General features: G+C 38.1%; 7 protein-coding genes across 7 annotated transcripts; 4 read left to right on the plus strand and 3 right to left on the minus strand.

The window, feature by feature from the left end:
- The first annotated feature begins 1,069 nt into the window (after positions 1 to 1,069).
- Positions 1,070 to 1,610, plus strand: LOC18017468. Its single transcript, XM_006399504.2, has one exon. The coding sequence runs from the start codon at positions 1,274 to 1,276 to the stop codon at positions 1,475 to 1,477; it is 204 nt and encodes a 67-aa protein (XP_006399567.2). The 5' UTR covers positions 1,070 to 1,273; the 3' UTR covers positions 1,478 to 1,610.
- On the minus strand, positions 1,605 to 2,438 carry LOC18017470 (putative peptidyl-tRNA hydrolase PTRHD1). The gene is made up of 2 exons (XM_006399503.2): positions 1,981 to 2,438; positions 1,605 to 1,889 (listed from the first exon to the last, which is right to left on the minus strand). Exons 1-2 carry the CDS (start codon positions 2,368 to 2,370, stop codon positions 1,707 to 1,709), a joined length of 573 nt encoding a protein of 190 aa, XP_006399566.1. The 5' UTR covers positions 2,371 to 2,438; the 3' UTR covers positions 1,605 to 1,706.
- Positions 2,439 to 2,552: 114 nt separating this feature from the next.
- LOC18017469 lies at positions 2,553 to 6,023 on the plus strand. The gene is made up of 13 exons (XM_024156883.1): positions 2,553 to 2,689; positions 3,114 to 3,145; positions 3,233 to 3,281; positions 3,401 to 3,449; positions 3,529 to 3,599; positions 3,753 to 3,811; positions 4,038 to 4,136; positions 4,614 to 4,671; positions 4,882 to 5,018; positions 5,145 to 5,201; positions 5,311 to 5,408; positions 5,545 to 5,738; positions 5,830 to 6,023. The coding sequence occupies exons 2-13, from the start codon at positions 3,134 to 3,136 to the stop codon at positions 5,898 to 5,900; spliced, it is 954 nt and encodes a 317-aa protein (XP_024012651.1). The 5' UTR covers positions 2,553 to 2,689; positions 3,114 to 3,133; the 3' UTR covers positions 5,901 to 6,023.
- Positions 6,024 to 10,596: 4,573 nt separating this feature from the next.
- Positions 10,597 to 14,376, plus strand: LOC18017781 (histidine kinase 5). Its single transcript, XM_006399506.2, has 12 exons — positions 10,597 to 11,304; positions 11,390 to 11,446; positions 11,538 to 11,765; positions 11,850 to 11,943; positions 12,046 to 12,252; positions 12,346 to 12,476; positions 12,564 to 12,613; positions 12,702 to 12,877; positions 12,964 to 13,067; positions 13,166 to 13,888; positions 13,977 to 14,141; positions 14,234 to 14,376. The coding sequence occupies exons 1-12, from the start codon at positions 10,597 to 10,599 to the stop codon at positions 14,354 to 14,356; spliced, it is 2,766 nt and encodes a 921-aa protein (XP_006399569.1). The 3' UTR covers positions 14,357 to 14,376.
- A 29-nt stretch (positions 14,377 to 14,405) lies between these two features.
- On the minus strand, positions 14,406 to 17,029 carry LOC18017782 (uncharacterized protein At1g32220, chloroplastic). Its single transcript, XM_006399507.2, has 10 exons — positions 16,828 to 17,029; positions 16,357 to 16,474; positions 16,165 to 16,253; positions 15,960 to 16,015; positions 15,818 to 15,873; positions 15,613 to 15,706; positions 15,215 to 15,294; positions 15,047 to 15,089; positions 14,870 to 14,961; positions 14,406 to 14,794 (listed from the first exon to the last, which is right to left on the minus strand). Exons 1-10 carry the CDS (start codon positions 16,881 to 16,883, stop codon positions 14,615 to 14,617), a joined length of 864 nt encoding a protein of 287 aa, XP_006399570.1. The 5' UTR covers positions 16,884 to 17,029; the 3' UTR covers positions 14,406 to 14,614.
- A 774-nt stretch (positions 17,030 to 17,803) lies between these two features.
- LOC18017783 (probable protein phosphatase 2C 69) lies at positions 17,804 to 20,616 on the minus strand. Its single transcript, XM_024156549.1, has 9 exons — positions 20,344 to 20,616; positions 20,109 to 20,258; positions 19,800 to 19,927; positions 19,507 to 19,605; positions 19,261 to 19,419; positions 19,059 to 19,145; positions 18,893 to 18,984; positions 18,720 to 18,794; positions 17,804 to 18,640 (listed from the first exon to the last, which is right to left on the minus strand). The coding sequence occupies exons 2-9, from the start codon at positions 20,186 to 20,188 to the stop codon at positions 18,110 to 18,112; spliced, it is 1,251 nt and encodes a 416-aa protein (XP_024012317.1). The 5' UTR covers positions 20,189 to 20,258; positions 20,344 to 20,616; the 3' UTR covers positions 17,804 to 18,109.
- Positions 20,617 to 20,830: 214 nt separating this feature from the next.
- Positions 20,831 to 22,253, plus strand: LOC18017784. Its single transcript, XM_006399509.2, has 3 exons — positions 20,831 to 21,040; positions 21,129 to 21,203; positions 21,967 to 22,253. The coding sequence occupies exons 1-2, from the start codon at positions 20,951 to 20,953 to the stop codon at positions 21,186 to 21,188; spliced, it is 150 nt and encodes a 49-aa protein (XP_006399572.1). The 5' UTR covers positions 20,831 to 20,950; the 3' UTR covers positions 21,189 to 21,203; positions 21,967 to 22,253.
- The last annotated feature ends 37 nt before the right edge of the window (positions 22,254 to 22,290 follow it).

Raw genomic sequence — 22,290 nt, forward strand, 5'->3', positions numbered from 1 at the left:
GAACAAGGCCTTGGGCTCTGAACATTAAAGCCCAATTTTTTATTTCACTAAAAATTTAGTATTTTTCAAATTTCATCTCCGGAATTATAGAAGACTTTCACGCTTTGATATTCCACGCTGACCGGAGAAGAAAAGACAAATAAATTATACATCTAAACCCTAATTTACTAAAGAGAATAATCCTCCGTCGAAACCATGTCTTCCATGAACAGCAAATTCTCCGCGGCTGACACAGGCGTCTTCTGGGACTTGGATGCTTGCCCAATCCCTACTGGTCTCGGTCCTGATTCGATCTCTGCTAATATCAAATTAGCTCTCGAGAATTTTGGTTATACTGGCAAGGTGTCGATTTTTGCTTATTCTGTTGCGGAGCAGAGCGAAGAAGTAAAGTTTGGATCCGCCGAAATCAAGCTTAAACAAAAGCTAGGAACTAGTAATAAAAAAATTAGATCGATGTATTTGGGCGTTATGTTTTGGGGAGCAAACCATAGTTATGAACCAACAAATTTGATGGTAATCTCAGAAGACCTCTCACCTAAAGTTAATTTCGTTTCGGGGCTTGTCGGTTTGAGCGAAAGAGAAAACAATCTTCTCTTAGCGCACTCTCAAAACAATCCAGGAGGAGTGTTGCGTGATACTGCAACTTCAATATGGCTTTGGAAAAGCCTATCAACTGGAGGGAGCCCTCTCGATGGCCACAGCATGAGGCCAGAACCAGTTATGCCGTCTCCACCTTGTCCTGTTTGCACCAGAAGGGCACTTCGTCTTGCCAATAAGCAAAAGAAACGTCCGACCAAACCATGTCACAAAAAGCGGAAGAGCACCAGAGCGAATCCTGAGGACTAGTCATGTCATAATCTTTAGATAATGTGTTTATTTCTCTGTTGGTGGGAACTCTTCGGTCGCTACGATTCCATTCGTATGGATACCTGCTACGATCCATGATGTTAAGAGTTGTTTTCGTTTTCTTTTGTTTGGTCTACGCAAATGGTATTTGGTTATTTTGTTATGAAAATTTGTTTTTGATTGAAAAAAAAAAGACAAATATCTTATTTTATTTTATTATTTAAATTGCTTCTAGATTAAGCTAAATTTCTCCGGAGATCCTAAATTTCACCTCTTTGACGCGGAAACAAAAAATCCTAAATTCCGCGGACTTATCCTTATAAATATCGAAGCTGCAATCTTTCTAACGCGGAAAGAGCAAACATTCCATTTTTTTGTTACTTTGATAAGAAGAAAAAAGAAAGAGCAAGAAGAAGAAGAAAGAAGGATGTGTTTGGTGTTCGTGTGCGATCAGGACGAGAAAGTAATCGGAAGGTACGCAGCTCCAGGGGCGTGTCCGTACTGCGGCGGAGCGGTTCAAGCGGTTGACGTAGAAAGCCAGTGGAGATTCTGCTTCGTCCCTCTCTATTTCAAATCCAAACGTCGCCATCTTTGTTCCACTTGTGGTAAACGCCTCATCGTCCATTACTGAAACCAAAAAACTCCAACCTCCCAGATCTTTATTTAAGCTGTCTGTCTCCTCTCACTTCTATATGTAAATATCCAAATTTCTGACTTAGCTTTTGTGTACTCTATTTGTAAAAAAGAAAAAGAACAAGTCTTCTCTTTTATGCTGTTCTCGCCATTTGTGTGAATCAAAAGATTATGAAAATTCAGCTCATTATAGCAAACAGAAATGAGATTTTAGAAATTGGAATATATCACTTGCAAAGCTTGAGTTTCTTGAAGAAAGGAGAGACTTGAGATTTGGGATAAGGCTTTGTAGCGATACAAGTCGGTATATTCTCCGGCTGCTCCATCCATAGCTTATGAGAGATTCCTCCTGATTTCAGCTTCTCTGACAAATTCATCATCTGCGTTTCCCCTTTCACCTCCAGAGTCACCTAATCCATTAAAAAAAAAAAACCAAAAACGCGTTTAATCGACCATCGATTCCATCACGCAAATTCGAAAATAAGTATTTAGTGGATTAACCTTGTGCATAGAATCGATGTGCTCAGGATCACAATACAGAAGAGTCACCGGATCGTCCTTGAACGACCAGATCGCCGCCACTGACGCGTGGCATCCCTGCGTCACCACGCTACCAAGTGGCCACGAATCTATCAGATCTCGTCGAAGCACTACGTACTGCACCACGACGTCCTCGACGGGATTCTCCGCCGATTTCTCGTCGTTACGAGAGGCATCGGCGACGGCGCCGTTTACGCCAGTCTGTTGGCTCATGGACGAAGCCGTTGTGATCCCTCGGAGATGAGCAGACCAAATCGTAGAATGATATAACCTAATTCGCACCGCCGGAACAGAGATTGGGCGGGTAGCGAACGGGAATCGAAACGCTGCCGAGACGACGGCGCTCGCCATATGAAAGGAAGACGCACATGGACTTCGCTCTTGGATAAGATTTTTCTTAATGGGCTTTTAAGAGACCCAGTTTTATTTACCCAATTAATGAGCTCATTATTCACCCGCCGGCTTATTTGTTTTTTGTCATGGCTTCTTCTTCGCCGTTCAGATTATGATCTCCGATTCTCTCCAAGCGTAAACCAACATCTCGACGCCGGTCTTAAGTAACCTTGCTCCGTTCGTACATTATCCGGCGCTGCTTAAGCCGTTTCAGCGATCTCTTTTTTTTTCCCTCCCCGCCAATCGAACCTGTTATCTTCTTTACTCGCCGGCGTCGGTAAATTATTATTCTTCGTTCCAGGTTTCCAGCTGCTTGCTAAATCAACCGCTAATCACTGAAATAAGCTCTACAATAGACATTCTAGGGATTCTAATTCAGCCTTGTTTCTGTCATTCTGTGTACTTTGGTTCCCGTTTTTGCAGAAATTGCGATTTCATGATTTCGTGAGTAGAAGTCTGTTTATTTGGTCGCATAAAGATTTTGCTTCTCACTCTTTTTTTTTTTTGTTGTTGTTGCAATTTGTTTGAACCATGGGACTTCACAATTCCTCCTGGGTGGAGAGACTGGTTTAGGGTTTGAATGAAGCTTCGGGACTCTTTTCACCTTTGTTTTTACTCTTTTTCAATGATTGGAATATGTTAGTTTATACATGTTTTGAATTATGTGTTGAATTACTCTTTTTCACCTGCTTGGTCATCAGGCACCTCTCTGAAAGCAAAGATGGGAGAAATGGTAAGTTACACATCCTTTCCACTGTTTTTTTTTTGTTTGAAAACCTTGAAAAGCCAAATTCCGCAACATTGCTTTTACTGCAAATAGATTGTTTCGCTGGAGGAAGATATCCGACTGGATACATCTCGAGCAAGATGTGAGTAACAACTTTTCTTGTTGTTCAGATATTTTTTTGGTTTTGTTTAAAACTGTTGGTAATAATTGGTCCAGTACTCCTGTTCTTTGCAAAAGCTAATTTCTGTGCTCTTTTCCTAGTCACAAATCTTCTCAAGAGGCATCGAGAATTGTCAGATCGTCTTACTAGGTAGGAATGCGCATCTGTATTATGTAGTTAACTTGTCGGTCTTAAAGTTAACTTTGTATTTGGTGATCAATTTTTTTAGGGATTCTGATAAGACGATATTTGATCGGTTAAGCAAAGAATTTGAAGCTGCACGGGCATCCCAAAGTCAGGGTGAGTATGGATAGCTGAATTGCAGGATTATTCATTAGCATTATTCAAACTCTGTGCTTGTACTATCTGTGTGGCTGTAATTTTGCTTCGTAAGTATATACTCATTCAACCTTGTGTTTGTCTTAATTAAATGCTGTCTTCTCTCCTCTGCAGAAGTCTGCTTAGATGGGGAAGAGTGGAATGATGGTTTGTTGGCTACACTAAGGGAACGGGTACAGCATCCATCATTATTGACTTTTAAAAGAGGCGTTCCAGGCCTTAGTATCTGGTGGAGGGCTTAGTAGACTCTTTAATAAGGGCGGATCTCGATCATTTATGTCGTCTTGATAAAGAAAAAAAGTGATCTTTTCTTTGTGGAATGAAATCTTGTATGCCATAGTTTTCTTTTCAACTGTTGATTTTGTTGACTTTTTTTTAAATTGGCGACTAACTGTGTAGGTGCATATGGAGGCTGACAGAAAGGCAGAAGGCGGTAATACAGGTTTTGCACTAGTTACTTATCCTGAAGAACGAGTTACTTACAGAGTGGGAAATAAGGTAACTTTTAGGTCTTAATTTCTTACAAATTCTTCTGTTGAGAAACTTAATTTGTTTGTACCCAATGTCTGTCGGCGTAAGCTTCAAAGTCTAGATGGCACAGATTTTACCATGATCCGTTGAGGATACCCACAAAGAAGACTACGTCAGTTATTAAAGATATACTAAAATCCACATCATAAACCATATGGCAGCAGAAAGCTCTGGATAGTCCAAAGGAAACTCTGTAATTTTGCTCATTCATTTTGGCCTGATGCAATATTTGCCCAAATGATAGATCCAATCAGACCAATATTAGTTGTAAATCGTTGTTGAAGAATGTTGATGGTTACTTTCCCAAATTCTGTAGTTGCTTTAATCTTTTCTGATTTCACAGTTTTGACTGACACTGGGCTAGTCTTAAGTTTGGAGTGAATTCTCACTTTGAAGTGATACCAGGTCGTTTTATGTTATATATTTGACTTATCTATTAAACAGGTGATCTATTGCTTAGAGGGAGCGAGAATTGGAATACAGTATGAAACATCTTTTGCAGGTATTTGAACTATAAATGTTATTTTGTCAAGTTCCAAATGTTTCGGTTTACCAAAAATTAGTGGCAGTTATACCAAAACATAGTGATTTTCTCGTTGGAGGTTTCTTACCTCCTGGTGTTTTGTCTTCATATTTCTATGTAAAGGAAGACATTAGGACTACTCCTGACGATTCCTCTCCCAGTGTCATGATTTAATTCTGTTTTATATAGGAGAAACTTACGAGATTTACCACTGTGTGCTTGAGAGCAAGTCGTTTTTGGAGAAGATGACGGTGCTTGAGCACACAATTCCTTTCTTTTTGCCACTACGTGACTTGGAAAATGATCTTCTTTGTTCGAATGCTAAGGTAAGCATGGTTTCTGGATCTTTTGCGAGATTAAACTTGCTCTGACGTTGTTTTATGGTACATTATCTTCAGCCCTTTTTTTTCTTAAATCTTTTTTTTTTTGTTTATAATTTGTATTGATACCAGAAATTCATCGATAATGTTGGGGATTTGCTGCAAGCATATGTGGACAGGAGGGAACAGGTTTGTGAACAAATGAGTAGTTAGTTGGTCACACTTAGATTGTGCTAGTAGGAAAGGCCTTTTACATTGTTCATTTGGGTCATGACTTTTTCTCGTGATTCTATTGTAGGTCCGGCTTATCAAAGAGCTTTATGGAAATCAGATCCGAGAGCTTTATCATAGTCTTCCTTACCACATGATTGAATTTGCCTTGGATGATTGTGACTGGTTAGCATTTTCATGGATCCATAAATATGACTCCTCTTAACATCTGCTACACTAGATATTGATGTGACCTGGTTGCCACCTAAAGTTCTGGTTTGATAGCTTTTTAAAAATCAAATAATTTTTTTCTGTATTGAAGCAAGGTGGTGGTGAGCCTGAGATATGGAGACCTTCTGTGTGAACTTCCGACAAAAGTGAGAGTTCTAGCGTGGCCAATGCATCAGTTGAAGAGACAGTGTACAAGCCCTAGATTAGGTAAACTTGGAAGTCAAGCAATCCCTGTGCGTTTATCTTTTGCTGAGGATGCATTACGGATCCAGTCACTACCTGAAGGTATTTCCAAGTTTAAAGACCGATCTATGTTCAAGACTTCATTGGTTTTTTTTTTTTTTTTTTGCGGTTATTTATATATTGTTCATTGCAGCATACGCAGAGATTGTAATAAACATGCCACAAGAAATTGAGCAAATATTCCTGCAGAGGAGTCCGAGCTGAAACCTGAAGCTGTGTCCAAAAAATTATATTTCTCTCGCTGCGTCGTTGTATGATATTTGATTTTGATTTCCAACAATGTTATGTGCTACGAAAAAGAGTTTTTACTGAATTGGCTTTGTTCTGCTTTTCTGTTCCGGTTAATCTGTGTTGGGCTTGTCGAGTAGGCTATTACTAATTAAAGCGTTAACCTTTGATTAATTGGAAATGTTCAAACATATATATTACCGGGTTGTTGGAGATTATTAGAAACAGATCATTCACTTTCTTCATGAATTTACGCATTTGAAATCAATAGTGGCTGTAAATAACTAAAATAAACTTATCTACAATAGATACAATTAAAAAAAAAAACTATGGGAGACATAATGGTTCTAAGTTCTAACCTAGTTATATATATACATTTTCTTTATCGGTCCACCATTAGTTGTTTTTCATTTTAAAGATCCTAAGTGAAGTAATTGTAAATATAAAAATAAAAGTATGTCACCTCATATGAATTTACGGTGATAGTAAGGAATCCCGGAGTTGTGTTACCCACTTTGAACTATCTTTCCCAAAACCATCCATGCAAAAACTTTATGGTCTATCCAATGATTTTTCTTTTATTGTTGTTCTGGCCCCATCAATATTCTTAACACAATTTAAGAGATCATGTTCCTAAAACATATTAACACTGAAATTTTAATATAGACAATTCTTCATATATCAGTTTTTTTTGGTATCTTTCATTTATATTTACATTACAAAAATTTACATTACAAAAAAGAAATCATATGAGTTGATGCAACTGACCAACGTCTTTCAAATTCGACAGTAAATATAAAATTCACCGTCAACTATAACTGGCACTCCTTTTGGGTATATTTCAATGGATTTTTCTCTCCTTAAATCATTAAAAATTATTAATTACACTAAAAATATCGAATTAATGACGCAACCAAACATAAAACTTAGTTCTTCTCTAGATTACGGGTGGAGAATCAGATTTAGGATCATTTTTCAGATGTACATAAGAGTATCTCAGTTTAAACAAGAGAAAGAAATCAAAACAGTAGATAACAGATTTACTTTAAATCTATCTTCCTGAGTGATTTATTATTGGAACCTATGATTAAGACACTGGAAAGGTTCGTTGTCAGAAAAAACAAATGTAAAGAACTATTACATGGGCCCTGGTCAGAATATATAATTTGTTTTAAACCTTTTAATAATGGAACCAAAAGTATGAAATAATAATAGTATTTAACCAGAAAATAATAGCAATGAACTTGGATGTAATACCCAAGTGTAAAATAGAAACTATTAATATCAATTTTTTTTTGTATATTGTTCACCTTAATCTAAATTTGTCATCGTATCTTATCATCCATCTTAATTTTTTTTGGAAAACTAAAACATGTTTTATATGAGATTCACGGATGGCATTTTCACTCGGATATTATTTTAAATTTAACTATTTGAAAGTAAAACTAACCGTATCGTTCAAAACAAGAATCTATATATGCCCCCAAGTATTGACGACAATTTAATTGACAACCAATTTACAAGTATTGATCATATTCAAACGATATACAAATATATTTTATATAATAATAGTTATCAAGTAAAACTTTTACGACATGTACCCATGTTAAAATAGATGTATACAGAGTGCAGTTTCTCTAATATTTTACTTTGTCAAATCCAGCTTTAACATATACAAAAAGTAATAATTAGGAAGAAAGCTGAAAAGCATGGTCCTGCTTTAATCGAGACTTAAATAAACAAAACCGCTATTTAAGGATTCGTGTCCCCATCCAATTAATATCTCCACATTCTCGTCTTTCTCCAACTCGTAAATAATAAAATTTATCATAATCCTCAACCACCGTCCATTTTTGGCGCGAGAGCAAACAAACAGAAGAAACATGTTTGAAAAATAGCTACACCACGTGCTTGTCAACGATATTTCCACGTGGCAACTTCGAAGACGATGGCACATGTGGCTTATGTCATACATAAAATAGCTACTACGGGACGGGACGGGGACAAAAGCCTCCGAGCGCCGTTCAGATCGGGGACTAAACACAAAAAATGGCTTAGCTGTTTTCTTTTTTTATTTTATTTTAAAGACCCCTTTAATTTATATAATTCCCTCTTATTATTATTATTTGAGCCTTATGTACTGTTAGTTGATAATTTTATACTGTTATTAAATTTTATTATATAGAAATGGGGTTGATTTCGACAACTAATTTTGTGCCATTACAATTTACAGTTGTTGTCGCTCCATTGAATTGCGAGGATTGGGCCTTCTTTATTTATTTATTGTAAAAATAATTTTTTTCTTCTTCTTTTGGTTGTGCACAAGATTCAAATAATTGATACTAATACTTTCCAACTGAAACTGAACTTGCGAATATAGTTTAAGATTTGATGATTAATACACTACAAATTATTATATTTCCGATACATTGTTGTGGTACATGTGCTTTGAAATTCATGAAACATGAATGTCCCGACCCAACTCGAATATTTGTGTACTTCCGTCAAGCATTGACATTCTATAGACTAATAGAACCCACATGATGATTTTTCATTTTTTTTGGAAAGAGTACAAAAGCCAAGAAAACAAATCATTCATTCGTTACTTATTGTATTGACAACTAGGAAAAAAACAGTAATTTCATATGTACGTTGTTCTTACCATCCAATCATCAAATCTTTGATAAAATTATACAAAACTTTGCTTTATTAGCTAGCTATATATACATATATATATATATATATATGTCTTCGCGCTATTATCTATTTATCTTTTTGTGCTATATTGTCTATTTATCTAATATAATAATAAACAAAGTTTTATACATCATATTCTGAAAGCATGCATATTGAAGATTTAAATGTTGTACATATATAGTCTCTTATACCGAATTGATTTGCTTAAAAAATCGTATGACTAACGATTTAAATGTTGTGACTATATCAGAGTTAATATGTTTTCTTCATAAAATTCTAGATGTTTTATACGAACCAATTGTGGATCAAAAAAAAAAAAAAAAGCCGTCTTCCCTGCCATCGGACTAGTCCAGTGTAACGAATTCAAAGCCTAGTTAATTAGTTGGTGAGTAGTGGAAACCAAATCTGATTATATAGCCAACTCAATTCTATATTAAAAAAAAAATGAAAGAATGATTTGATCGAGTAGGCGATTGGATTATCAACGAATTTTCTGATTAAGTTGCCAAATTATGAATAAGTGATCGTTAAAAGCCAATAATAGACGGTTTAACGACTAAATGAAGTCGTTATTGAGGCCAGTTCTCGTTACTCATAAAGTCAAAATTATGAAACACAATCAAAAGGAAGTGATAATTAAAAAGAAAACAAAAGTGAAGCCCTTTAATTAATGATGTCGTTGGAGCGTGACGTGGACGCGCCGCCTTGTAACTCCGTCTACTCAAATTATCTTTCAGTGAGGTAGAAAACAGAGGAACTGGAAAGAACAGAGAGGAGACAGAGCTGCGGAATTGTGAGACAGATCGAAACGTGTCGATTTCTCTGTCATTCGATCCTCGGATTCGGTCTCGGAAAGAAAACAAACGTGCACACAGATAGAAAGATAAGAGAAGAGAAGAGAAGAGAGAAGAGAGAGAGAGAGTCGCCATTTGAATACTCGAGTGAAAATTGAGAGAAAGAGAGAGAGAGAGAGAGAGAGAGAGAGAGAGAGAGAGAGAGGAATATAATATACATTGACCTCTCTGTCTTTGGGGGAAAGCACATGCTCTCTCTCCTTCAAGTTTTTTTTTTTTCCTCTTCTTCTCCGTAAAATCGCATTTGTTTTTGTATTTCCTATCTTTCACAATTCACATGCTCTCTCTTCTCTCTCTCTTTATTGGTTAATTCTCTTCCCAATGCTCTCGTTTGAAGTTTATTTACTCTAACACTCGCCGAGGACTCTTCAGATCTATTCACTATTCATTTTCTCTTGTAATCTTCTTCTTCCTCTGTTAATTTCCCGGTGACCTGAGCCGGTGAAGGTAAGCTTTCGATCCTTTTTCCCGGTTGCTTCTTCATTTTTAATCTATTCGTGTTTTCGATTGTCCATCTCGTTCTGTTTCTGCCATTGACTCGGTAGATTTCATGATTCCGATCTTTCTTTTTTTTTTTTTCTTTTTTTTTTTGGCAATGCGAGATTGTTCCTGATTATGATCGAACTAAAATCCAAGTTTTGTTTTTTCCCGATCATTGCTCAAAAGTTTGTTTTTTTTTTGTTGTTAAACCCAGTTCCTTGTATTGATTTTTCAGATATAAACTTCAATACTTTCATAACTCATTTGATGGTGAATTCATGATCAGAGTTTTCTAATAGTTTTTCAATCTGAAAAAGAAACTGATCCAGATTTTTTTTTTTCGTTGGGATTTGCAAAATTTCACCTTTTCAAGCTCGTCTTGTTATAATCATAATTTAAAGTTTCCCGGCTAAAAGTTGTAACACCAATTGTTGGTCCACACACTAGTTGTTCTAGTCCCTTTTGGAAATTCCGAACTCAACACATTATTCAGACACTTAACAGATCAACGGAGATGGATTGTCCTTACTCTAATATACGTTGTCTTAAATTCTTAAACAGATCAAGATTCTGGTTAAAGAAAAGTTTGTTGGAAATTTTCGAGTGTTTGTTGTTGTTGTATGAAGAGAAACTCTCCTTAAATGGTCTGCGAGATGGAGACTGATCAGATTGAAGAGATGGATGTCGAAGTCTTGTCTTCGATGTGGCCCGAAGATGTCGGAACCGAAGCAGACAAACAGTTCAACGTTGAGAAATCCGCCGGCGATTTAGACATGTTGAAAGAAGTTGATATTGCCGAGAAACGTACCATGGCCGATTTAAAACGCTTGCCTGAACTCATGAACTCGACTCACCAAGGCTCGTCTCAGCTAACCAACCTTGTGAAACAGTGGGAGTATATGCAAGACCACGCGGTTAGGCTATTGAGAGAAGAGCTCAAGATTCTCACTAGACAGAGAGAAGAAGCCGAGGCCAAAGAGCAAAAGATCATAGAGGAGCATAACTTTGAGAGTCAAGAGCCTGAGAATGTTCCTGTTTTAGATGAGACGAGCGATCTGTTTCGCAGGTTTAGGCAGAAGAAACGAGATAAGTTGGTCGACAGCAAAACGATTGAGATCGATGAGGAGTTTGACACTGTTGCGTATTGGAAACAGAAGGCGTTAAGTTTGGAGAAAATGCTTGAAGCGAGTACCGAGAGAGAAAGGAGATTGATAGAGAAACTAAATGAGAGTTTGAAGACTATGGAGAGTCACTCAGCTCCTGTTGAAGAGCTGACTCAGAATCTCAAGAGAGCTGAAGGTTTCTTGCATTTCATACTTCAGAATGCACCTATTGTTATGGGCCATCAAGTAAGTAAAACGTTCTTGGTCTTGTTTTCGATCTTTTTCAGTGATGTGATCTCTGATTCTTTGTTTTTCTTTTTCCGGGTTTCAGGATAAAGATTTACGCTACTTGTTCATCTACAACAAGTTTCCAAGTTTGCGTGAACAGGTTGCTGTTTCCTCTTTGTTCTGTTGGATTATTGATCATTCTCCTGAGAAAGTGTGTGTTTGAATCAAAACCTGTTTCTTACTAATGTCAGGACATTTTGGGGAAAACAGACGTTGAGATATTCAAAGGAGGTGGGGTTAAAGAGTCTGAAGATTTCAAGAGAGAGGTTCTTGAGAAAGGAAAAGCTTCAAAGAGAGAGATCACATTCGAGACAGATTTATTTGGATCAAAGACGTTTTTGATATACGTTGAGCCTGTTTACAACAAAGCTGGCGAGAAAATCGGTATAAATTACATGGGAATGGAAGTAACTGATCAGGTTAGTGCACTAAGATTACTGACTCAAATCTATAGATTTATAAAATCTAATGTTCTCATCTTCACTTCTATTTTCAATCAACAGGTAATTAAGAGAGAAAAAATGGCGAAACTTAGAGAAGACAACGCAGTGAGAAAGGCCATGGAATCAGAACTGACCAAGACCATCCACATTACAGGTTTGTTCAAGCAGTAAAATTAAGTGATTAAGTTTCAGGAAGATTCATTGTAAAATACTAGACTTAAATGGTAAATTTCTCTTTTTGTGTTTGTTATTGCAGAGGAGACAATGAGAGCAAAGCAAATGCTAGCGACAATGTCTCATGAGATAAGATCACCATTGTCGGGAGTTGTAGGAATGGCTGAGATACTTTCCACTACAAAACTGGATAAAGAACAAAGACAGTTGTTGAATGTCATGATTTCTTCTGGTGATTTAGTGCTTCAGCTAATTAACGATATTCTTGATCTCTCCAAGGTTGAATCAGGTAGAAAATACTGTTTCAAGTTTTGATCTTGTGGTATAGTTTCAGATTCTTGATTTCATGTTTTTTTGGGGTCTTTCTGTGTGGTCCTTTTAGGTGTGATGAAATTAGAAGCTACAAAGTTTCGGCCAAGAGAAGTGGTGAAGCACGTGCTTCAGACAGCTGCTGCATCGCTGAAGAAAGATTTGACATTAGAAGGAAACATTGCAGATGAAGTTCCTATTGAGGTCTAATACACAAACAACACATTCTGAAAGAGTTAATATGACATAGAGTCTCTGTGTGATCTAACCTTTTTTCTTTTCTTGTTTCAGGTAGTTGGAGATGTTCTACGGATTCGGCAGATTCTCACCAACTTGATCAGGTTTTTACATATATCATCCTCAATTATTGGGATATTAATAAAAAGATTTGGTTCCTGAAAGCTGAAGCCTTTATACAAAATTTTGCAGCAATGCTATCAAATTTACACATGAAGGAAAGGTTGGGATCAAACTCAGAGTGATATCAGAACCATCCTTTGCGAGTGATAACGTACTGAATGAAGACGCTGAAGAACAGAACGGTTTGATCGAGACTTCGGTTTGGATTCGCTGTGACGTTTACGACACTGGAATTGGAATCCCAGGCAAGAAAGCAATTCTGATGAGTGAATTGTTCAAAAACATCAAAAGAAAAAAACTCCAGCTAAAATGTTTTGGTGTTCTTGTGCAGAAAACGCCCTTCCTTGTTTGTTCAAGAAGTACATGCAAGCAAGCGCTGATCATGCTCGTAAATATGGTGGAACCGGTCTTGGTCTAGCCATTTGTAAACAGCTGGTAAACTAATCTTACATTTCTCAACACAGAGAATAAAATTATTCATTCTCAGAATTATTCTCCTGAGGCAAATCATTCTGTGTTGTTGTTGTTTACAGGTTGAGCTGATGGGAGGTCAACTTACTGTGACAAGCCAGGTCAACGCCGGTTCAACGTTCACATTCATATTACCTTACAAAGTTGCAACATCAGATGATCATTCGGATGATCAAGATGAGTTCTCTGATATGGTGGATCATCAACCAGAACCAGACGACACCACCGAAGGATATTTCCAGTTTAAACCGCTTCTAGGATCTATTTATTCTAATGGAGGACCGGTCATGGGCAATAACTTCTTACCTCATAAAGTTATGCTCACTAGCCCTCTTAAGCTCATCAACGGTTTTATCACGGATTCTTCTAACATTACTGGACAAAGCGAGACGGTTCAGGTTGAAAACGGTTGTTACATGGATGAATCAAGACTCGAAACCCGTTCTGCTCACTGTCCTGAACCAGGTCATCAATATGAGAATGGGAATGGTCGATGTCCCTCTAAGGAAACCGAATCTTGTAGTAGTTCACAAGCTAGCTCAGAAGGTGGACCTTTAGAAATGGATTCAGAGCTCACAGTTTCATCTCACAGGGAAGAGGAAAAAACGGAGACAGATCTCCAGGAGACATCAAAGCCAAAGATTTTGCTTGTGGAAGATAATAAAATCAATATCATGGTTGCCAAGTCGATGATGAAGCAATTAGGCTATACCATAGATATTGCTAACAATGGAGTCGAAGCCATAACCGCGGTCGAACGCTCTAGCTACGATTTGGTACTCATGGTATGTCAATTTTCTCAAGATCCATAAACTTGTCCTTCTCAAAATCGCTTAACTTGACAAGGCTTTTAAATACAATTTGGGTTCACAGGATGTGTGCATGCCGGTTATGGATGGTCTAAAAGCTACAAGACTGATCCGTTCTTATGAAGAATCTGGGAACTGGAATGCTGCAATAGAAGCTGGAATCGATGTAAAGACATTGGAAAATGAGCAAGTTTGTGTGCGTTCCACAAACCGGCTGCCTATAATCGCGGTTAGTACCTCTTCTTCAAATCACATTAAACACATGCTCTAATGGATAACTTGAGAAAATTAAAGAGTAAAATGGGTTGTGGAATTTTGCAGATGACGGCAAATACGTTAGCAGAGAGCTCAGAAGAATGTTTTGCAAATGGAATGGACTCGTTTATTTCGAAACCTGTAACGTTGCAAAAACTGAAAGAGTGTCTACAAAAGTATTTGCATTGAGATTTCAGAGCTTGGTAGATTTAAGTGTATGTGTTGTGTATAAAATGTGTAGGGAAAAAAGTTTTGGAGAGCTACAAAGTAGCTTTGCTCTCTTAGAGATGTATAGTATCAATATCAATAAAAGCTTGTCTTTTTTATTTATTTATGGTGAGAGAAACGAGGAAGACATTTTTGTTCCCACCATTGAAATCCAACTGAGTAAAGCAGCCAAACTCTACAAAACGACAGAAAGCATAATCAAGCTTCTCGATACAGAACTTATCTCGATTTTTGTTGGCTGTAACGTTGTATTCCATGAACATCCACAATCCCGGGAGGGAAAACCGGATCCGTAGCTGCTCTAACCGCAACTCTTGCTACTGATTCAACTTTCACCGGAGGCGTGAACAAAGGTCCGACCAACGGAAGCTGGTTCAGCGGTTTCGCCTGTTGAAGAATCTACAAAAGCCACAGACACTGTGAATAAAGACGCAATCTTGAGAGATATTGCAATAAAGAGAGGGAATCTCTTACCATCTCCATAGGCGACCCAAAAACTCCCAATGGGATCTTCATGCTCCCAACAGTGCGAGTTCCATATATAAAACCAGGTCGCAAGATTATCCCTGCACACCATCCATTGAAAATCTCAAATGTAGAAAACAGATAAGATTCTCACAAAATTTTGCAGTTGAAACATGAAAGTGTTACCTCCATAAGCAAATCTTGTGAGCAGCTCGGTCTCAGCAGCACGCTGTCAGGATCAAAAGAGAAAGTCCTAAGACAGTGTATATTAACCAAAAAGCACTATGCAATAGCTGCTAGATACAGAGTCTAATCATATCCAAATATGATTGCGATTTGAAAGTATATAAGCACCTTTCCCTCAAAGTATCCTCCCAACAAATAGTTGGCTAATCCGAAATCCGCAGCAGAAATATAGACAAATCTTTTAACTCCTGGTCAATAAAGGGAACACAATTAGAACTACAGTAACATAATGCTATATGCCCTGATAATATATTTCTAGGAAGCCATGGTGTTTATAGTTGTAGCGGACTAATTCACCTAACTTGAGTTTCCTCAATCCACTAATCCTTACTATAAACTCAAAAATTTATTTTCGAAAAACTGGGCTCTCAATGCCCTATGCCCCCAGTGTCTATCTGAGATAGATACTGTACCTCAGAAATATTACTGCTTTCAATAAATATATTTTGAATTATGCAAGCATTTATACAGCACTCTTTAACCAAAAATTATATTAACACTCATACCTTTTTCTGAGGCAGCTCTAATTGCGTTGATGTTTGCAGTCCCGTTAATCTTATACATGTACGAGTTTGAACCAAAACCACCAACACAAGAGATCTGCAATTGTTCATCCGGATACTTTTTAAAACCGCAGCACTGCTAATAAGCAAAAATCGGTGGCGGTCATCAAATTTCTACATCATTCCTGAAAGAGGAGGAAAATCATACCACAGAAGTAACTCCATCAAGAGCATCTTTCAATAAATCAGATGATAGAAGGTTTCCTGGAAAAAAAAAGGAAAAATATAAGACGACTATGAACATACAGGAATATCCTAGTTCCTAAAACATGTTGAGGATTTAACAGTACCTTGATGCCATGTTACTCTGGTAGCCCATGACTCTTGTAAAGACGACCTACCTGATCTATAACCCATACAAATGGTTAATCACAAACCAATATATCGACATCTGACATAGAGCTTCAACTATGAGCCAGAAAATCGAACTTGATCTATTCTCAGACATGATTTCAGCTTCCTACAATCAAATTCATATTAGAACTGATCAGGTACCTGCTAAGGCTAGAAACAGATAAGCCGCGATCTAAAGCTTCTTTACAGACATGTGATCCCACAAAACCATTTCCACCAAGGACGAGCAGCTGATATGAACCAAAAATAAGTTCCATGATCATCAAAACCATGTGAGGCATCTTTACTGATAATCACAATGTAAGATCTCTCGTAACCGAAAAAAACTCATACCTTCTCGGTTGGAGGTGGAGGCACATGTACAGTCTCTGCTTCTTCCACATTGAAGGGCTCATCAATTTTGTTAGATTCCGTCGAGAGATACCTCCCGCCACTGGAGGCGGAAACGAACCTAACGCAACATGAACCAGAAGCACAGAACACGAAAGCTAAGTCGAGAAACTAAACTTCACAAAGGAAGAGAATTAAGAAATTTCTACCACTGCGACGACGTTGGAAAAGTATATAATCTAATAGACAAACCTCTTTCAACGACGAAGCAATAATGAACTACACTGAATCACCTTAATCTACGAAAAGTTACAAAACCAAAATGCGCATTTCACTCAACACCCTACCGACACAGATGCGTAGAAACTTCCAAATTTCCAGAAACGTCCGAGATTCTTAAAAACCGACACGGCCTAGAAGACGGAATCGATTGAGATGCGAATTACGGAAAAGAACTGGGAAGAGACCACTCACCGTGCCTGGGCAACAGACGATTTGTAACGGATCAAACGCGAAACGATCGTCCTCATTTTGTGTTCGAAGCAGTAGAGAAAAGCAATTCGACGCAAAGAGATGAGCAAAGAAAATAAAATTTCGCTAAGAGAAGAGAGAGTCCGATGATGGCGATGGAGATGCGGAGAAAGCACGGCCAAATAACAGAGCAAAATGTCGAAAAGAGCGCTACAACACAGAACACGTCGCCTATTGAAAAGCTTCCACGTAGACCCTGACCCTGACCCGAGGATCCGGCTCCTACCTGATCCGAACCCATGGGAGGCCACGAGAGTCGCGCGTGGCACCAACGCGAGGTCATTAGATATTAAATTGGGCCAACATTAATTGGGCCTAATTTCTAATGGACCAGGATGTGGCGAGTTTAAAGAGAGCAAAAAGGTCTAGTCTTCAAAGGTGACGAGGCTATAGTCCGAGACGTATACGAAGGGAACGAGTATTTCGAATGATCCGGTTACATACTTGATGTATTTTGAAAGATCCTAAGAAGAAGGAAAATATTTTGAATGATCTCGAGGCATATATAACAATGGGAAAGAGTATTACAAGAAGATTAGGAAAGCTTGGAAAAGGGGTTACCTATTGTATGGACCACCAGGGACTGTAAATCCACCAAGATTGCGGCTATGGAGAATCATATGAACTATAGTATCTATGATCTCGAGCTCACAGCTATTGAGAACAACTCGGAAGAGAGACAATAACTTGATAAGCAAGAAAGATGGCGGAAACAGGGCAAAGATGATCAAAATAAGAGTAGATTCACACTCTCTGGGCTTTTAAATTTCATAAATGGGATATGGTCGGCTTTTGGACAAGAGGGGATTATCGTTTTCACCACAAATCATACGAATAATAATTAAAAAGACAATATTGCAATTCCTTTTTTCTTGGTTTGACGATCATATTTTAGTTTCTTTATGAAGTATTGTTTACAAAGTATAACCATAACATAAACCTTAATGGAAAAATCAAATGCAAATGTAGGATAACTATTATGTTCTTTTATACATTTATACATAAATATGTACAAATAGATGAATGCATATCACTATCACACATAATTATAAACTTAAACATTCGTATTTATTTATATATTTAATCCTAAATGCAAACACCATTAACGATCTGTAAGTTTGCTTGCTGTCTTTGAGGGAAGAGGACGCTTCGAAGACAACGTCCTGGTCCTAGAGGTTAGAGGGAACGCTATTTACCCTGTGGGTCACTGAATGCTTCTGAGTACTTAGAAGAGCGAGACTGGCGTTTGCTTCATTTCACCGTCTGAGCCGCTCTTATCTGCATCGGTTGAGCTACTTGCAGGGACCGGTTTTCGATTCACTGATGTCTCTGGTCTATTCCCTGAACCCTTAACGGTCACTTCATCGGTTAAGTTACTTGCAGGAACCGGTTTTCGACTCACTGAAGTCTCTGGTCTATTCCCTAAATCCTTAACGGTCACTTCATCGGTTAAGTTACTTGCAGGAACCGGTTTTCGATTCGTTGCATTCTCTGGTTTGTTCCCTGAGCTGATGTTCTCTGAGTTGATCTGGACTTGGTTAGTTTCATTGGGTGAGATCCTGAGGTCTCCAAGTGGCGGCATTTGATTGGCTTCCTTGGATGACGAGGAGCTGACGTGGCTTGATGAAGCTGTCTCCAAGAAACGAACGACGACACATGTGATGTTGTCTGCACTTCCTCTCTTTATTGCTTCTCCCACAAGTTTCTTCGCCGACTCCTCTGGATCTTCAACTTCCTTAACCATTGCAACTGCTTCCTGAAAAATATGATCATAGATTATAAAGTATTGTTGTCTGAAAATAGGAGATGTTAAAGAAACAATTAACTTCACATACCTCATTAGAGAATACATCCCATAGCCCATCACTGGCTAAGATCAGAAACTCAAGAGAATCATCGATCTTTTCTTCCTATATTCAATGACAAAAGGTTTCGAGAAAATTTTCAGCTGAAGAGCAAGAATAGGCCAGGAAGATCATATGCAATACGGTTCTTTTTAAAGTGATACCTGGATTTCTGGATCAGCAACAACATATTGCTTCAGAAGCCGATCACCAAATGCACGAGAAACCGCAAGAACTCCTCCAACCCTCCAAGTTCCTATTCAATTAGGACTATGTCTTGACAAAAGCATGGAGCATAAATTTATAATCCTATAGTTTCTTGTTACATACCTGCCCACATCACAAAGCCACCAGCATTCTCAATCCTTTCACGCTCATCACTTTGGTCAGGTTTATGGTCCCTTGACACAGCAATGGCTGCACAACACAGATGATTTATATCGAGGAAAATTTAGAAGAAGGCTAGTGAATTATCTATCAGGATACCACATGATATACATTAAAAACCATAACTGATGTCCTTGCAAATTACCATTTCCGCCTCTGCTGATTACAGCTCGTGAATCACCAACATTTGCAACAAGTAAACGATCACCGACAAGAATAGCTGTAGACGCAGTCGAACCAGCATCTCTATTGTGACTATTTTCTGACTTGAGAAGTTCAGAGTCTGTATGGTTGTAGGCATCAGCTGGAAAATTTGAAGAAAATTAGAGTGCATCGTGGATAAGGACATTGTGTTAAGAAAACAAATTTGTTCAGGTTTTTCTGACAGTACTTATAGCTGATTTGGTGTCAGAGATAAACTTTGGATGAGTGATCAGATTACTGAATAGATGACGCTTCACATACTCCGCTGCTCTGGCTCCACCGTGGCCTGGCAAAACAGTAAGTATACCAGTAAAAAATTTCTGTTTCCTAATTCAAAACTAAGCTATGAGATACCAAAACATCCTAATTCGCACCAAAACCAAGCTTCAGGTCATGACGCATGGCACAAATGAATCATCAAGATTCATAAGCTAGGCTAAAACTGATGATTATAGGTTTCTTGAGAGTAATGTATAATACCATCAAAAACTCCAAATAGACCAACGATTTCTCCATCGATACCGTCGATCCTCGTCTCGAAAAAGTCTTCCATAGATGCTCTCTTCCCAGCGGAGCTTGCATATCCATAGCTGAATTTTCCATTCTGGCTGAAATTGAATCATATGTCAATGTACAAAGCACAAGATCGTTTGAACATCCTTGATAAGAAGCAAATGAGCAAACAGAATCAATCAAGTTAAGATAGCACAACAAAGAAAAGAAGGAAAAAAAACGGATTTCACGTGAAGCCAAGCAGTTCTAAGATTAAATCGAGTGGAGATTAATGACCTGAGACCTCCTCCGCTCGCTGGAGCTTCAACAGTCTGTGTCTGGTTAGAATAGGACAACGCCAAATCCAGATATCCCATATTTCTCCAGAGATTTCAAACGCTTACTTTTATGAATCAACAGATAATCTGATCGGGAACTTCGTCTAATCTGAATGGAAAAAACAGGAAGGATCTCAACAACCACGATTCCGGAAACACAGAATCGATCGTAATTTTCGCAATCAAAAGGATACCTGAAAGTTCCATGAAAGGATCAGAAGGAGAGAGAAGTGACAAGTGAGGGAAGAGGAGAAGAAGATGGGAGATTCATGGTTGATTCCTGTGTTGAGAAAACAGAGAGAGAAACAAAAAGAAACAGGTGATCGACGTTTCGGGAAGGGAGCATATTCCGGCGATACAACTGCAAACAATGGTTTGGGTCGATTTATGCTAATAATAGAAAGTAGAAAGAACCAAAGCTAAAAACCAATGGCGGATGTACAAAAGCTGACACGTGACGCTCGTTGAAGCAAAGTGATGCTCGGCGTTTGGGACGACAATTAAGATAGTAAAGACAGAGTTATGGTATGTCTTATTTGGACCCACGTTATTTTAATTCAATTTGCAATAACTTAGAAATTGGGCCCATGGGCCATTGTTTCTTAACTTGAGTGGAGTAAGGATAAGACTACTCTTACTGCCAAACAGCAGCATAAACTTTATAATCGGAGAAGAGTGAGATTGGATCAGTACTAATCAGTCGACGGTACTGTCATAGTAGCTGCTTCTCGTCTCCGGAGGAATTCAATCAAACCCAACCGATCTGTTTGAGCTCAAGAGGAGGTTTTGTTTTCGTCTTTCATGGCGAAGGAACAGCACTTGCGGCCTTGGTTTCTCGATCTCGTACCGGCTTTGGTTGTTTTGCTCGCCGCAGCTCATGTCATCGCCTTGGTACTTGTCGTCATCTTATCGTTTCTTTTCTCTCTTGTATTTGAATATGGTCTTACCTCTGATTCGTTGATTCTCTTGGGGCTCGCAGGGTTACTGGATTTACAGATTGGCAACTGATCGTCGGCCTCAGAGAGGAAAATTTCACTGAGGAAACGTCCAATAGGTTCGTAATCTGAACAACGGTGGTACTTTAGTTTCAGAAACTGGTGGATTTTGCTTCGGATCTAATATTTGCGATTACGGGGTTCTTGTGATCACTGATTTTGTCACTTATGTATACGGAAATGTTTGCTTGAATTTCCGCTTAAACTAGAAAAAGGGTCATTCTTCCCAACTATCTTCAAGATGTCTTTAGGATCTGTTAACTATTTCGTTTTTACCTATACCGACATTTATCATTCATGCATTTTTCGGGTTGTCCTAAATAGATTTTGTAAGAGCGACAATCAGTGTTTTTCTCTGTGCTTGATGGTTGAACTGAGTTCTTGAGCACGACACTTCTGTTCTTTGTTCTTGACACCTCTCATTAACACCTCTGGATATCATTCACCGTCAAAGACTATTGCAGTCCTGTGATAAATCTTTCATAAAGAGAGCTCAGATATTGCCTAATGCTATAACTCTGCCTGTGTGACAACATATTTGTTGGTCGTTGATCAGTAATAAGTATCGGATTGAACATAAATCAAGGGATCTTTGCTATTGGGTTGTTTGGGAGCCTTAGGGCTGGGCAGAAGTATGGGATGCTCTTTAGGTTTTGGTTATCGTTTTGTTTTTGGATTTCTTGTTTGTTCATCGATTATCCGTGATAAATAAAGCAGAGATCAGCTATGTTCCTATCATCATGCTTTCTCGATCAATGTTTCTGTTTGACTCTCTTACCATCCTCACAAACAGATCATTAAATAGGTGGTTTCATATGGCAGGTATCCTTCAGTTGTGTTTCACACATTGTCTCTGAGGGTAAGGCCAAACTTCAATGCTTATCCACTTGTGTTAATCAAGACAGAGTTGTAGTCTCTGTATCGTTACTGGGATTATAAGATTCCTAACCAAGATCACTACTGCATAGTGCGAGAGATTTAACTAGAAGATGTAACCAAGAGTGGAACACTGTTTTTGGAAAACCATTTTATTTAGCTAGAAGTGATATTGAGTAGTCAGCGTTAAAACAAAGATCACGAATGTGTAATATTATTATAGGTTGTAACTTTGATTGATTAGAAACTGGTGATAAATAAAAGAAGACA

Source organism: Eutrema salsugineum, unplaced genomic scaffold (genome assembly GCF_000478725.1).
Source record: "Eutrema salsugineum unplaced genomic scaffold, Eutsalg1_0 scaffold_2, whole genome shotgun sequence".
NCBI classification, from domain to species: Eukaryota; Viridiplantae; Streptophyta; class Magnoliopsida; order Brassicales; family Brassicaceae; genus Eutrema; species Eutrema salsugineum.

Bases quoted from the DNA above. Each gene is read 5' to 3' on its own strand.
- LOC18017470 (XM_006399503.2), bottom strand. From the start codon at position 2,370: ATGGCGAGCGCCGTCGTCTCGGCAGCGTTTCGATTCCCGTTCGCTACC. The intron at 1,890-1,980 runs GTTAATCCACTA...TTAATGGATTAG, and splicing joins ACATCGATTCTATGCACAAG to GTGACTCTGGAGGTGAAAGG.
- LOC18017783 (XM_024156549.1), bottom strand. From the start codon at position 20,188: ATGGGATATCTGGATTTGGCGTTGTCCTATTCTAACCAGACACAGACT. The intron at 18,985-19,058 runs GTATGTAACAAG...CTAATTGAATAG, and splicing joins TGGCTTTGTGATGTGGGCAG to GAACTTGGAGGGTTGGAGGA. The intron at 18,641-18,719 runs GTATGTGAAGTT...CATATTTTTCAG, and splicing joins GGGATGTATTCTCTAATGAG to GAAGCAGTTGCAATGGTTAA.
- LOC18017468 (XM_006399504.2), top strand. From the start codon at position 1,274: ATGTGTTTGGTGTTCGTGTGCGATCAGGACGAGAAAGTAATCGGAAGG.
- LOC18017784 (XM_006399509.2), top strand. From the start codon at position 20,951: ATGGCGAAGGAACAGCACTTGCGGCCTTGGTTTCTCGATCTCGTACCG. The intron at 21,041-21,128 runs GTACTTGTCGTC...TGGGGCTCGCAG, and splicing joins CAGCTCATGTCATCGCCTTG to GGTTACTGGATTTACAGATT.
- LOC18017781 (XM_006399506.2), top strand. From the start codon at position 10,597: ATGGTCTGCGAGATGGAGACTGATCAGATTGAAGAGATGGATGTCGAA. The intron at 11,305-11,389 runs GTAAGTAAAACG...TCCGGGTTTCAG, and splicing joins CTATTGTTATGGGCCATCAA to GATAAAGATTTACGCTACTT. The intron at 12,253-12,345 runs GTAGAAAATACT...TGGTCCTTTTAG, and splicing joins TCTCTCCAAGGTTGAATCAG to GTGTGATGAAATTAGAAGCT.
- LOC18017469 (XM_024156883.1), top strand. The intron at 3,812-4,037 runs GTACAGCATCCA...CTAACTGTGTAG, and splicing joins TGGCTACACTAAGGGAACGG to GTGCATATGGAGGCTGACAG. The intron at 5,409-5,544 runs GTTAGCATTTTC...TCTGTATTGAAG, and splicing joins GCCTTGGATGATTGTGACTG to CAAGGTGGTGGTGAGCCTGA.
- LOC18017782 (XM_006399507.2), bottom strand. From the start codon at position 16,883: ATGAGGACGATCGTTTCGCGTTTGATCCGTTACAAATCGTCTGTTGCC. The intron at 16,254-16,356 runs GTATGAGTTTTT...GGTTCATATCAG, and splicing joins CTCCACCTCCAACCGAGAAG to CTGCTCGTCCTTGGTGGAAA. The intron at 15,295-15,612 runs GTATGAGTGTTA...TTTATTGACCAG, and splicing joins TAGAGCTGCCTCAGAAAAAG to GAGTTAAAAGATTTGTCTAT.